The sequence below is a fragment of the Myotis yumanensis genome, unplaced genomic scaffold (assembly GCF_028538775.1).
Source record: "Myotis yumanensis isolate MYYU_CA2020_CCGP unplaced genomic scaffold, mMyoYum1.0.hap1 SCAF_14, whole genome shotgun sequence".
Taxonomy (NCBI): Eukaryota; Metazoa; Chordata; class Mammalia; order Chiroptera; family Vespertilionidae; genus Myotis; species Myotis yumanensis.
In genome coordinates, this window is record NW_027223765.1 from 7,577,803 (window position 1) to 7,592,586 (window position 14,784).

General features: G+C 57.5%; 1 protein-coding gene across 1 annotated transcript in view; it reads left to right on the forward strand.

Moving 5' to 3' along the window:
- Positions 1-14,089, forward strand: part of SCN5A (sodium voltage-gated channel alpha subunit 5) — a 70,733-nt gene extending 56,644 nt beyond the window's left edge. Inside the window, exons 21-27 of the mRNA XM_070391591.1 lie at positions 3,245-3,367; positions 3,833-4,114; positions 6,188-6,241; positions 6,797-6,938; positions 7,583-7,683; positions 8,773-9,043; positions 10,546-14,089. Of these exons, the coding sequence (XP_070247692.1) occupies positions 3,245-3,367; positions 3,833-4,114; positions 6,188-6,241; positions 6,797-6,938; positions 7,583-7,683; positions 8,773-9,043; positions 10,546-11,786 (2,214 nt within the window). The 3' untranslated portion in view covers positions 11,787-14,089. The remainder of the gene's footprint in view (positions 1-3,244; positions 3,368-3,832; positions 4,115-6,187; positions 6,242-6,796; positions 6,939-7,582; positions 7,684-8,772; positions 9,044-10,545) is intronic.
- The last annotated feature ends 695 nt before the right edge of the window (positions 14,090-14,784 follow it).

Here is a 14,784-nt window from a genome sequence, read left to right on the forward strand (position 1 = left end):
GGGGAGGCTAGACTCACCATATGAATCGGTGAAGAGCATTGCAGGCCGGGTGTGAGCCAGGGCAGGAGTGGGGGCTCACCCTCCCAGCATGGCTGTGCTGTGCAGGGGCCATGAGTATGTGAGAGTCTGTCAGGCCCGCTAGCCACGGGGCCAGGGTTGGTGCAGAGGTGCTGGCCAGGCAGGCAGGAGAGGGCCTCCTGGCTCAGGGAGATCAGACCACCTGGGGAGCAGGAGCTGGGGGGGAAGGGAAGTGGGGGAGGTGCGAGAGGGGGAATCACCTGTCAGAAGGAGGAAAGCCATGAACGCTGACCCAGGGGTTCTGGGGGGCTGCCCTGGCCGATCAGGCAGCTGGCAGGGCTTGCCTGCCCAGCCTGTGTCCAGGGAGGGCCTGGAGCAGGAGGTTGCACCCAGTTGGCAGAGGAGTAGGAGGCGCCTACCCCACACCTACCCAGGCCCAGGACCCTGCTGGGTGCCACGCAGGGTGCGTGCAGGGTCCCGAGGGGGGCGGGGGGGGGGGCGGTCCTGAGCAGGAGAGTGGCCAGAGGCGGGAACTGAGCCGGCGTGGAGCGGCTTGGGTCTGTGCTCCCTGGGAGCAGAGGAAGCCCGGCGAAGGCCAAGAGCTCCGGTGAGGGCTCCCCCTCGAGTTGTGGTGGGTCCCACAGAACAGAAGTAGGCCAGTCCTGCAGGCTGGGACGCACTCTCCAGAAGTGACCCGCGGCTTCTGCGGTCGGCCTCGGGCCCTGCCCAGCAGCGGGGACTGTCCTTCCTGTGGTTGCAGAAGAGGCTCCGGCCTGTGCTCCGTCCCACACCCTCTCAGAGGCCCCAGGAGGCCAGGGCCAGGCTGGGCGGAGGTCAAGCCTTGAGTGGCTGTGGCGGGAGAGGCTGCGTGGGTTCGAGTGCATGTGGAGATAAGATCGGGCCGTTGGGCCTGCAGTCCAGGCCTCTTTCTGTCACCCTGTCTGTGGCTGAAAGGGTGCTAGTGCTGGGGTGAGGCGGCGTCCGGGGGGAGAGAGGCGGGGAGAGGCAGCTCTAGGTCCCCTTGCAGCCTGGAACCCTCAGAGCCTCCTGGGATGAAGGCGAGGACCCTGAGGCCTCCCTGCCTGAGACGCTGGCAGCTCTGCCTGGAGGCCGGTCACCCAGCCCCTCACCCAGAGGTCAGGCCTGTCCCCGGGCAGCCCGAGGAGTCTGCTGAGACTTCTGGGGGGTGGAGGAGTCTGCTGAGACTTCTGGGGGGGCCCACCCACAGGGGGGGCCCACCCACACCCCACCCACACCCCACCCACACCCCCACAGCTGGAGGGAAAGGCAGGCTTCGGGCCTCAGGGTCAGGAGAGGGATGTTTTCAGGGCAACTCATGCATTTCTTCAATAAACACTATTGAGCATCTGTGGGCAAGGGCTAGTGTAGGTCCTGGGGGCCTCGGGGAAGAAAACAGACAAAAACCCTGCCAGCGCAGAGGAACAATAAACCTAATAAGTAAGTCAGTTTTATATTATGTCAGAAGGTGATGTGGACCATGAAGAAAAAGGAAGTAGGGAAGGGGTTGGGTAGACACGGGGGTGGGGGTGGGGGAGAGTACATCACAACGTTAAATAGGCTGCCAGGAGTGGGCCCACTGAGGGGACATTGGGGCAGATTTGAAGGAAGTTGGGGTGAGCCAGGCAGATGTCTACAGAACATTCCAAGCACAGGTTGGAATGGCAGTGCCAAGGTCCTGTGGTCAGTGTGTGCCTGGCACACTTGAGCTACGGGGATGCCCGGCCGGCATGGCTCAGTGGTTGAACCAGGAGGTCACGGTTCAATTCCCAGTCAGAGCACATGCCTGGGTTTCGGGCTCAATCCCCAGTGTGGGGCAGGCAGGAGGCAGCCAATCAATGGTTCTCTCTCATCACTGATGTTTCTATCTCTCCTTCTCCCTTCCTCTCTGAAATCAATAAAAATATTTTTTTAAAAAAGAGGAGCTACAGGGAGGCCAGAGCAACTGGAGCAGAGTGAGTGGGGAAGGGGGTGCGGGAGATGAGACCGGCTGCACGGGCAGGAAGGGCGCCTCTGGAAGACGGGCTTTTATTCAGAGTGAAACGGGGAGACCTTGGAGGCTCTGACCTGACTCACGTTATAAAAAGATCACCCTGTGGGTGGGGGGAGGGAGCCCCAGTGGAAGCAGGGAGAAGACTTGGGAGGCTGTGGCAGTCACCCAGGGGAGAGGTGGCGGTGGCCTGGCCACCATGGTGGCAGTGAAAGTGGTGAGACATAGCTGAGCTTCTGATGCATTTTGAAGACAGAGCCAACAGGAAATCCTGGTGGGTGGGAAGTGAGGTGTGAGACACGGAGAGGAGGCAGGGATGACGCCAAGGCTGTGGCCTGAGCAGCTGGAAGGATGGAGTTGCCATCATCCAAGTTGGGGGGGGACTATTGGGAGGGAATGTGGGGCAAGTACAGACGTCAGGGGTGGCCTGCTGGGAACGAGGCAGGCCAGCTGGCCCCTGGAAGATGCCCCTCTGCCTCTCCAGGAACGCCCACCTGAAGCTGGGCATCCTCAGTGCTTCCAAAGCCGGGGAGGAGGCTGTGGCAGTCAGGCCCTTGCCCGCGGCTCCTCGCCACCCCCAGGCTGCCCTGAATGCCAAGGTGCTATTACTGGTGATTGCATGCGGGGTCAGGCAGGAGGCCGTTCCTAAGCTGTGTTCCAGGCCAGCAGCGAAGTAAGAGGAACTGGATGCCCATGGAGCTTTAGAAGGATGAAGTCCATGGGAAGGAAATGCCGTGGTCGGGGCGGGGCAGAGGGGACAGAGCGGGGACAAGGGGGCGGCAAGGGGGCTCTCATTGCCCCGAATCTCCACCTAAGCCTCCCTTCTTTGAAGATGTCAGAATGCTGCAAAGTCTGGCTCTAGGGAAAGGCCCCAGGAGAGGGTCTGCTCATACTCAACCCAGGGCAGTCCTTCCTTCCCCCAAAGAACTTGACCTCAAGGAAAACACAGGGACCAAAAGCCCGGGCCTTGTGTCCCTGCTCCTCCACACCAACGGGCGGCTTAGGAGGCTCTCGGGAAAGGTGTGTCTCAGCCAGGACACACCTGGGCTTCGCCCCCAGCCTCTGGGCCCCAGGAAGGCTCGCCCTGTGCCCGAGAAGCCAGTTGGGAATCATAAAGACGGGGCCTCTCACGCCCAGCCCCGTTTTAGGCGGCCGGCCGAGAGCGCTCCCCCTGTCTGTTGCCGGGGCCGTCTCCACGTCTCCCTCCTGCCTCCACAGGTCTCGCTGATCAGCCTGGTGGCCAACACCCTGGGCTTCTCTGAGATGGGCCCCATCAAGTCGCTGCGGACATTGCGGGCGCTCCGGCCCCTGCGAGCCCTGTCCCGGTTCGAGGGCATGAGGGTAAGAGGAGTGGCTGCCTTCCCGGGACACACTTTAGGGGAGAATACCCCCAACCCAGTAGCAGCAACCCCCAAATAAACCAGAAACTTAGCTCAGACAGTGTATCCCCAGAGGCCCTCTCCCGTCAGTCTCTGGCCTAGTCAACGACCCTGTTGAAAATGCAGTTTCAAGGTCATGGATTCGGGAAGGGAAAGGCGGATGTTGTGGAGTTGCATCAGACTTTAGGGTGCAGGGAAAGTGTGTGTGTTCTTTCTCATTCCCCTCACTCCCCACCTGGGCTTCCAGCGATGGGTTGCCCTTCCTTGGGGACAGGGAATGTTCTGCGCCCCTCCCCCCAGGGACCTATGGCCAGGGCGTTCGGTGGGTTGTGGGTGGAGGGAAAGGGTCTTGAACATTTCCAAGCCTCTCCGGACAGGTGAGGGCCTCCTGGCGTCAGGGCCTGAGTCTCTCCTCTGTCCCCCTGAGGTGGTGGTCAATGCCCTGGTGGGCGCCATCCCGTCCATCATGAACGTCCTCCTCGTCTGCCTCATCTTCTGGCTCATCTTCAGCATCATGGGCGTGAACCTCTTCGCGGGGAAGTTTGGGAGGTGCATCAACCAGACGGAGGGGGACATGCCTTTAAACTACACCCTCGTGAACAACAAGAGTGACTGTGAGTCGTTCAACATGACCGGCGAGTTGTACTGGACCAAGGTGAAAGTCAACTTTGACAACGTGGGGGCTGGGTACCTGGCCCTGCTGCAGGTGGTAAGTCTCGGGGAGGAGGGACTTCCTTCCTCCCTCTGGTTCTCTAGCCACAGGCGCCTTCACGCGTGGTGTGGGCAGGAGGGGGACAGTGGGGCCCCTCTGAATCCTCACGGTTGGCTTACATTGCCCAAAGGAGGCCAGGGTTCCCCCGAGACTTCTTGGCTCCTTGGGAAGTCCCCAGACTTTCCTCTCCAGAGCAGAGGCCACATCCTCCGAGATCTGGGCATGGGGCTGGGCACTAAGGCAGAACCACCTTCCCAGCCAGGAGCCAATTGGGCAGTGTGATGGCACAGGTTGAAATTGAAAGCCCACAGACACCCAGGGCTGAGCTGTTAGCAACACTGTGGCTCTGGACACCCTCTGTTACAAAAGTAGTGATATCTCCTGCGTTGCTGGAAAGAATAGATCTACTTCCGTCTCCGATGTTCAAGATGCGTGAGGTTTAAACACACCCAGCTCTACCCAGTCTTTCCAGAGTTTTCATTGACATGCCATAAAATGAACCTACGAATTGCCTTAACAACGGAAATGCAAACAGAACCATGACTCATGAAGCGGCAGCTTGCTTTTCTTGCTGTCCCAGTCTTCAGCTCAGACACCTGCCCCTAATGCCCAAAGCCGAGGAGAACTCAGCGGGACTCCCGCCTGGGAACAGACCTCCACCCACCCCTTAAGTCCTAGTAGTAGTGCTCTCCAAAGACTCATGGAGAACAGGCTGAGAGCCTCCGATCCCTGTGACTGCCCCACTGAATGTCAGAACATGGAAGGGCAGGCCCCTGGTATAGACTGAGAACCGCCTACCATTCCAGACAGAACCACTCAGTGGTGGGGAAGCGTTTAGTTGCAGGCATCTCATAACCTTGGGTGGTTCTCAGCAGTTTCCAAAGCATTTCCAGGCTCCTCCAGACAGGTGAGGGCCTCGTGGCATAAGGGGCTGAAATAGCTTACCTTCCGTGGAGCGGCCTCAGTTTCCCCATCTGCCATCTGCCTCATAAAAACTCTCAGACGTGCACCATTTGGACAAACTCATGCCCCGAAAGGAGCCTTGGGGCAGGAGTGGATTTTGCCAGGGACACACGTGAGACCCACTGGGCTGTTGGTCTCTCCACCAAGCCCGTCTTTCGGACTCTTTCCAAATCTTCCTCGCAGCCCAGACTGGGGCAGACAGTGCAACCCGCACCAGGCCCCGTCTCATTGCCGTGGTGTGCTCCAGCCAGATATTGGCAAGCTGTTATTTAAAATTATATTTTATAAACTTATAATTAACTAAATGATATTAAAACAAAATGAAACCTCACCATCACCATGTAGTATCGTCTGTGCTCTTGAGGTTAATACATCTATTATATCCCTACAGTGGGAATCCTGCAATGCAGTGTTCCCGTGCATGTCTCCCCAACTCTGTTCCATAGCTGCACCTCGGCAACTTGCAATCAGCCATGAATTTTCACAGGGAAATTGACAAACGCAACCATCAGGGCTTTTTGTTCCTTCAAGAAAGTCATTTGTTAGCCATTTACCCACACACCACTGGCAGAGGACCCTCCCCCCCCCCTCCCCTTAAGTACGAGGGAAGGTTGGGATTCTTCAGAGACTTCCTTTGAATGGCCACGGAGCAGAAGCCACAAGGTTCTCTGAGGGGCATGACCAAGGGGACCAGGTCAGCGCTGGGGTCCACCTTAAGCCAGACAGAGAGCCCAAGCCACCTCTCTGTCCCTGACACCTGCTGTAGGACTCTGTGTCGTTTTAGAATCCGGAACGAACGTGGATCGGAATGAAGGGCCAACCTCCTTCAGGCCTCAGTTGTCTCTTGGCCAACATCAAGAAGCTTATTTCCCCACTGTGTGGCCTTCGAGGGGTGTCTGCTCAGCTGGCTTCCCCTCCACAACCAGCTCTGAACTACAAGTTCCTTGCCTGACCACCTCGCCATTTGGACCCTGCCGCAGGGGTGGGGTGGGCTGCTAGCTTCTTGCAGGAGGCCACTTCCTGGCCTCACCTATCCAGTCAGGAGCCCTCGTAGCTCAGTCGGTGCAGAGTTAAGTGATTTTCTTACTCTTGTCTTTTCCTTCTCAGGCAACATTTAAAGGCTGGATGGACATTATGTACGCGGCTGTGGACTCCAGGGGGGTAGGTTGGCCTCTCCCACAAAGTCCCAGCTGGTTGGCCACCAGAGAATCAGGGTCCACACCTGAAAGCCCACCCTATACGGGCCAGATCCCGTGCATCAACCTGCAGTTGAACCTCTCTGGGATGCCCAAGCCTGGCCCTGGGGCAATGGTCTCCCAAGGAGTCCCACAGTTCTCAAATATCTTTCAAATTGAATTCACTGTAGTTTACTTGAATCTTAAAGTCTTACCCCAGGAAGATCAAGCTTCTCCTTTGTCCTTGTAACCACCCATTCACACTGACAGGTCACAGGAGACTAAGAGATGCTCCTTATTCTCAAACCTCCCAATGGCCTAGGGACAGAAACCATGCTGAGCCCGGCATGCCTGCTCTCCTCACCTGCCACCATCTGCTTCTCAGCTCCACCTGCCCTCCTATACACACACACACGCACACACACACACACACACACACACACACCTTCCTCTGGACAGCCCCTCTCTCCCACAGAGTGGACACCCCCCGCCAGCCCACCTCCTGCCTGTCTGATCTCCCTGCCTGACTTCTCCCCCTTAGTACGAAGAGCAGCCCCAGTGGGAATACAACCTCTACATGTACATCTACTTTGTTGTGTTCATCATCTTCGGGTCCTTCTTCACCCTGAACCTCTTCATCGGCGTCATCATTGACAACTTCAACCAACAGAAGAAAAAGATACGTAGAGCACAGGCTCCCCCTGGGCTGGCAGGGCTGGGCGCCAAGGGTTCTGGCTGCTCGCCCCATTTGGGCTTTCTGTTGAGGATGGTCCTGCTTGCTCCCGCTAAATGGAGTGGAATGGCAGGGATCTGTGTCCATGAGGTCATATGCCTAGGCCTACAAGAGTGTAACAAGGGGCCCCAGGCCTGCCCTAGTCTACCTGAGAGATGAGGCTCCTCAGAGAAGCTGGGTGAGGCTGGGGACTCGTCACCTGGTCCATGATCAGGGATAATGGGTGGGGCCTGTGCAGAGGGCCAGGGTCTGCCTGGAGCTCCATCAGAGGGCCATGGTTGGTTTACAGGTAAACAAGGTGAGCAGAGAGAACCTCCAACCTGGCTGTGTTGGGCAGGTGAGAGGGTTGGGGTAGGGACAGGACTTGCAGGTCACAAAGCCAGAGAACTCTCAAGGCGAATGGGGACAGGCCCCCTGGAAAAGCAACTTCGGGGAGCAATCTGTGGTGCAGGATAGGGACATACTTTAGAGGGACAGGAAGTGAGGGGGTGACTGGTCCTGGCACCTCATTATTGAAGCAGGGTCCCTGTGCTGTCCGTGCTGGAGCCTCTGAGAACCCCAAAATGAGTCTGGTGCCTGTCTCTCTGCACTTAGGGGGCCAGGACATCTTCATGACAGAGGAACAGAAGAAGTACTACAACGCCATGAAGAAGCTGGGCTCCAAGAAGCCCCAGAAGCCCATCCCCCGGCCTCTGGTGAGCCTGCTCCCAATTTGGCAAGGGGGGGAAGGATCTTCTGGGGAGGGGGAAGCCTGGGGAGCTCCCATGCCACACCACCAACTGTCACGGCCTCTTCACGGTCTTTGGCCCAGCCTGGGGCCCTCAGCCAGTCCAGTGTAGTCAGGCATCTGACTGCACACAGAGGTCTCAGTCTCATAGAGGTAGTAAGGCAGGCATGAGCAGGCTGTGCCAACCAGGGGACACTCCCCTCCTATAGAAGCTCATCTGCCTCTGAGTGAGCCCCTCCTCCCCTGCAAGGACTCAGGCTTTCCCCAGGGAGAGCAGGGCAGTCTTTGCAGCCCCCACCGCATTCATCGCCTCATTCTTACAACCCCTGAATGGTAGATCCCCTGGTGCATGGGGCCAGGAGGCGTGTTGGGTCCTCCATAGGCTGACTCCCTTGCCTGACCAAGCCATTCTCCAATAAAGTGTGTGTATGTTGGAGCAGGGTTGCGGGCAGTATTCAAAGTAATTAGGTGACATAACCTAAGTCACCAGCTGGTAAGTGACAGCCCCAATTTTTTAATCTAATTCATCAATTTCATCTGATTCTTTCCACCATACTCTGTTGTGCATGTGTGGGTGGGGGAGAGAGAGAGATCTGGGGTGACTTACAAACAAAGACACACATAAATATAGTTAGAAGAGTAAATAAAATCAATTCCTTAAAGAGTGGAGAATATTTATTAACCTGAGGGCTAATACAATTACTAGGATTGACCTTTAAATTTGACCTTGAGCTTTCAGACAGTGGGAACAAAAAGAAAAGCTCAAAGAATGGCTGCTAAGGAAACTCAGAGTAGGAGAAATCCCTTCCTGAAGATCCATCAGAGAAGGAAGAGGGAACCTTGGGGCTGGGCCTTGGAGCCCAGGTAGCACTTCAGCAGGAGGGCCAGGCTGTTCCAGAGCTCCTGACTTCTTCCTCTCACTGTGACGGTCTGGTGGGGTGTTGGCCTCACCAGACAGGAGACTAAGAGTGTGGGCGATCTGGACAAAGTCAGCAACAGGGGGGACCTGCTGGCCTGCAAAATCCCTGCTGAGCCCATCCTTTGCCCCTCCTTTCAGAACAAGTACCAGGGCTTCGTATTCGACATTGTGACCAAGCAGGCCTTTGACGTCACCATCATGTTTCTCATCTGCTTAAACATGGTGACCATGATGGTGGAGACAGATGACCAGAGCTTGGAGAAGATCAACATCTTGGGCAAGATCAACCTGCTCTTCGTAGTCATCTTCACGGGCGAGTGTATCATCAAGATGGGTGCCCTGCGGCACTATTACTTCACCAACAGCTGGAACATCTTCGACTTCGTGGTTGTCATCCTCTCCATTGTGGGTGGGTATACCAGTTGTCTGAACAGAGATGCCCTCCCCAGGCCAGGTCTCTCCTCCAGTCTGAGATCTGTACTTAATGCCAAGTACACTTAGGCTTCTTCATTCTTTTCTCTCTGCATTCCTCACCTCTCCCCCATCACTCACACACACACACACACACACACACACACACTTGAACTCTTGACCCTGTCCCCACGGAACTCTGCCTTGGAGTGACTGACTTTCATCTTTCTACTGTGGACAGTCCCAGCACTTGGTGAACTTGGAGGGAAATGCAGGGGCTAAGGCAGGAGCCAAGGCAGCTGTGGTGATGGGCAGATAGTTAGAAGCTGGGAGAAGGGTCAGGAAATGCTCAGGGAGGTCCCAGGCAGGGGTGAGGGCTAGAGTGTGCCAAGAGGGGCTAGACTATGCTGGACATTGGCAGTAGGAGGGAGCTGATGATGGGCAGTCTCAGAGTCTTCGGGAGGTACAGCATGTACCTCGGAACACCTCCTGGTCCCGGTGCTTGGCCATGCTGGAGAGGCACGGCTAACAGGTCAATTTGGAGCCAGCGTGTCTGAGTCAAATTCCAGCTTCTCACTGACTAGGTGGCCAGTTGGGTAAGTTACCTCACCTCTCAGCTTCCTCTTCTGGAAAATGAGGCTGAGGGTATCAGCTTACTTTCTAGGGTGACTGGAAGGGCTTAATGGATGATGTAAAGTGCTCAGCTCAGTTCTTGATTGACAGCAAACACTGGACACATGTCAGCCAGTGACATCATTATTATAATGAGGAGTTGGGAAAAATCACTTGGGCCAATATGAGGCAAGTCAATTTCACTCTTTCTCCTATAAGTTATGTCCCTGCTCCTTAAAAATCCCAGCCCAGAGCAGTCAATAGAGACCAAGGGGTGGGTAAACCCTGGAAGCTAGTAGAGTTGAGAAGATGATAGGAACCATCTCAGGGAGCCTGAGATGTAACGTGGAGTGACATGGAGTGGCATGGCATGGCATAGGGGAGAGTGCTGACTTCCAGGCTAGTGCCTCTTGCACTCCTGGGCTTGTGCATATGCAGTGGCTCTGGGGCAGAGCTGAGGTCCTGCATTTCTGATATGTGCCCAGGAGATCCCAAGGCTGCTGATCCTCAGACCACACTTTGAATAAAAGGCCTGAGTTCTGGCCCAAATTAGGCCACCAAAACACCAAGCAAGTCCCCTCAGGACTCAGCGCCCATGATCTAGATGATAGGCCAAGTACAGCTCTACTTTGCAGTGTTCTCAGAAGACTAAGAAACAAAGGGGCTGAGAAGGCACTTTGCAAAAGTCGTGAGTCCTCATGTTCTGGATCATATGCAGAAATGGAGATTCATGGGAACAGGGGTAGCAGGGCCTTGCAGTTAACCCAACCCTCTTGGAAGGGCCCCCTCTTCCTTGCCCCTTGCTGTGGAGCATCCCACCCAGTAACTCTGGTCTGGAGGGAGGACAGAGAGGCCATGGGTGGCCACAGTCTCTGCTGTTTCCCACAGGCACTGTGCTCTCGGACATCATCCAGAAGTACTTCTTCTCCCCAACACTCTTCCGAGTCATCCGCCTGGCCCGAATCGGCCGCATCCTCAGGCTGATCCGCGGGGCCAAGGGGATCCGCACGCTGCTATTTGCCCTCATGATGTCCCTGCCTGCCCTCTTCAACATCGGGCTGCTGCTCTTCCTCGTCATGTTCATCTACTCCATCTTCGGCATGGCCAACTTCGCTTATGTCAAGTGGGAGGCTGGCATCGACGACATGTTCAACTTCCAGACCTTCGCCAACAGCATGCTGTGCCTCTTCCAGATCACCACGTCGGCTGGCTGGGATGGTCTCCTCAGCCCCATCCTCAACACGGGGCCCCCCTACTGCGACCCCAATCTGCCCAACAGCAATGGCTCCCGGGGGAACTGTGGGAGCCCAGCCGTGGGCATCCTCTTCTTCACCACCTACATCATCATCTCCTTCCTCATCGTGGTCAACATGTACATCGCCATCATCCTGGAGAACTTCAGTGTGGCCACAGAGGAGAGCACCGAGCCCCTGAGCGAGGACGACTTTGACATGTTCTATGAGATCTGGGAGAAGTTCGACCCGGAGGCCACCCAGTTCATTGAGTACACGGCCCTGTCCGACTTTGCCGACGCCCTGTCTGAGCCGCTGCGTATCGCCAAGCCCAACCAGATCAGCCTCATCAATATGGACCTGCCCATGGTGAGTGGGGACCGTATCCACTGCATGGACATCCTCTTTGCCTTCACTAAGAGGGTCCTGGGGGAGTCCGGGGAGATGGACGCCCTGAAGATCCAGATGGAGGAGAAGTTTATGGCGGCCAACCCGTCCAAGATCTCCTACGAGCCCATCACCACCACGCTCCGGCGCAAGCACGAGGAGGTGTCGGCCACCATCATCCAACGGGCCTTCCGGAGGCACCTGCTGCAGCGCTCCATGAAACAAGCCTCCTTCCTCTTCCGCCAGCAGGCGGGCAGCAGCGGCCTCTCCGAGGAGGATGCCCCTGAGCAAGAGGGCCTCATCGCCTACAAGATGAATGAGAACTTCTCCCAGCACCTTGGCCCGCCCTCCAGCTCCTCCATCTCTTCCACATCCTTCCCCCCTTCCTATGATAGTGTCACCAGGGCCACCAGTGACAACCTCCAGGTGCGGGTGTCTGACTACAGCCGCAGTGAAGATCTCGCGGACTTCCCTGCATCCTCAGACAGGGACCAAGAGTCTATGGTGTGAGCCTTGCCCAGGCTGGCCAAGACACCCCGAAAGGCAGCCTGTGGCCTCGAGGCAAACCCATGTGCAGCCAGAAGCCAGCACCTGCGGGGCCTTCTTTGTTTGGGGCTTCAGGAGTGAGAGATGAGCCTCAGCCCCGTGGGTCGACAAGGCAGAGTTCTATGGCACCCGCGTTGATGGCCGGGAGCAGTTGGCCATGCCCACCACTTGGGGCGGCCTGTCCCTGGAGACCCCCACTCATACCAGTGCCTGGTCTGGTCAGGCAACACCCTGGGGCTCTGAAAAGCAACCCCACCCCAGCTGCTGCGGCAAAATAGAAAACGAAGACTGTATATGTTGTGAATGGCTTTCATAAATTTATTATATTTGATATTTTTTTACTTGAGCGAAGAACTAACGTTTTTTTTCCGTGGACCTGGGCAGCAACTCACACTGCTCTTCCAAACTCTGAGCAGGCGTGAACTGTTCCCAAAGGCTGCTGGGACTCTGTTCTCAACGCAGAAGTGGGATCGGTGTGGCTCCCACAGGCCTTCACTGCAGCAAGGGGGTCCCCTGCCACTCGGGCTGCAGACCAGGAGGGCTGAACCCCTCTTCTCACACACATGTGCACACACAGGCCACACACCAGCTGCTCTCAGACGAGTGCCAGGGAGCCCAGCCCCAAGGAGACAGACCTTTCCTCCCAGCCCCACGTGGCGTCTTGGCAGCGGGGAGGGACTCCCTCTGGCCTTCCATCGTCCCCAAGGTCCTGCTTTCCCCTGTGTTTTTAGGCAGGACCTAGTAGGACACACTGAAAAGCAGCCTCGCAGGGTCGGTTCTACAAAAGCAGAAGGCTTCCGGAAGAGACGTCCCAGGGCTGGTCCTGGGGGCCGAAGCTTGGCCTCTGTATGAGTATTAACATAAAACTGACGGGCCTGAGGGAGCCAGCCCACCCGCAGCCTGGCACCCAGCTGTTCTTGCTCCCGAGCCTGGCAGACCCTGCCCGCAGGCCAGGTACAGAAGGCTGAGCACCGTGGAGTTGGGACTAAGAAGCTCAACAGCCCTCGGCCCATGTGAAGAGGGGAACCTGTTACCATGGCCAGAGTTCTCTTGCCGGACTTTCTCCCTCTAACCATGGGGGCGAGGTGATTCCTGTGTGGTCCCAGCTCCTCTCCAAACGCAGCCGCGTGGGAGTGGGGTGGGCAGCCTGGGTCCTAGGCAGGGGTGAGCAGGCCTGTCCCCGTGCCCTGGGCGGGGAATGAACCCTGGGACCCCTTGGGAAGGGAGCAGCGTGGCCTTGGCCCAGCCCCTCCGGCTCAGCTTGGGATCCTGGTGGCTCCTGCACACAGGACCTCCTGGGGGAGGGTCCAGGCTGTCCCGCAGGTCTTGTCCGAAGGCTTTTTCAGGGAAAAACACTTTTTCTAGTCCAGTAACCCCCCAGGGGCCTCTTCAGCTGCTGACAATCCTATTTAGCATATGCAAATCTTTTCATGTGGAGAGCTGTCACCCTGAGAGTGACAGCGTGGGCGGGTGGGCGGAGCCTGAGCAGGCAGGAGCCGGGCTGCCCCTTCCAGCTCTCCAGCGAGGCCGCCCACCTCCGCGGGGCATCCAACCTCACAGGCCGCCCGGGAAGCCGGACACGGGCTGCTCCCAACCTACCTCTCCGAGCTGTCAGAGGGCTGGACGTTCTGAGCTCATGGCAGTGCCGGTGGCGTTGCCAGTGAGTCAAGTATTACAATTCTCCTTGTCACCCCAGCCCCAGCCCCACTCCACTCCAGTGATTTCCCTCCTGCCCCTGCTCCCTCCGAGTCCAGCGCGGGACAAGGTTTGAACTGTCCCAGCGACACTCCTCTGAGTGGAAATCTTATTTTTGTAGATCTCTGTGCTTTGCTCTCAGTCTTGGAGAGGAATGCCTGCCGCCCCCACCCCACCCCCGCCCTGCACTCGGCACCCTGCACGGGCGGGAATGCGGCTGGGGAGGCGCCGGCTGCCAGCCCAGCTGCCGGAAGGAGCCCGTGGTGTTGGGTGGCCAGCCCGGAGCCTGAGACAGGTGCCCGGGGCTGGCCGCTGGCAGCGCCAGGAGCTGCGGACGGTGTGGTCACGGGCAAGGACGGGCAAGGCCCGACTCCTTAGCTTTTAGTGTGGCTCTTTTTTTTTTTCTAGAACTGCACACTGGCCGGCAGGAGGGGAGAAGAGGGTAGGAGAAAGGAGGGAGGGACGCGCGTCAGGTGCCAGCTGTTGTCTGAACTAACCGAGCACTTCTCACCAAACTTCGTGTGTAAATAAGATGCATATTTTTAAAACAAACCAATAAATGGCTTCCATGACCTGGCCTGGCTCTGTTCTTGCGCAGGGGTTTGATGAGGCCCCAGGAGCCTGCGAGGAGGCTGGTCCTGCACGCACACACACACACACACACACACACACCACCCCCCCTCAGACACACAGGGGAGAGCGGGCTGGGTCCGAGAACCAGCAGGACTCCCAGGTGTCTTCCTGGGACGGAGGCTGGGGAAAGTGTGCTGTGGGCGGAGCAGTCTGCCCCACCAGGGGACCCCGGGCCGGGCCTTCCAGGATTCCAGGCGGGGGCATGGGCAGAGCGAGAGGACCGGGATTGGGGGCTCACACCATAGGAAGGATCTGGAAAGGTGGATGTAGGAAGGGGCGGCTGCCTTGGAGAACAGCCAGATGGTGGCACCTGTGCCTCAAGCCAGACTTGGACGCTGGCTCCCTCTCATGCCCCCCGCCCCTCTCCTCACTGCTGCCCCCAGCACCCCACCAAAAGCTCGAGGCCATCCAGCAGAGCCTCCGTGTGGCCGGATGCAGCAGAGCCTTCTCCGTCCTCCCTCCTCCTCTCTGGGTCCCGTCCATCCCAGCATTTAACTCGGGGGACAGCAGCTGCTTCAGGAAATCGTCAATTCTCCAGGCACCCGAGGCGCCACCCCCTCCAGGGTTCTCTCCAGTCTCTTGGATTGCCTCGTCTGGGGGCACATTTTCCAGTGTCTGACTGAATGAGCAAGGT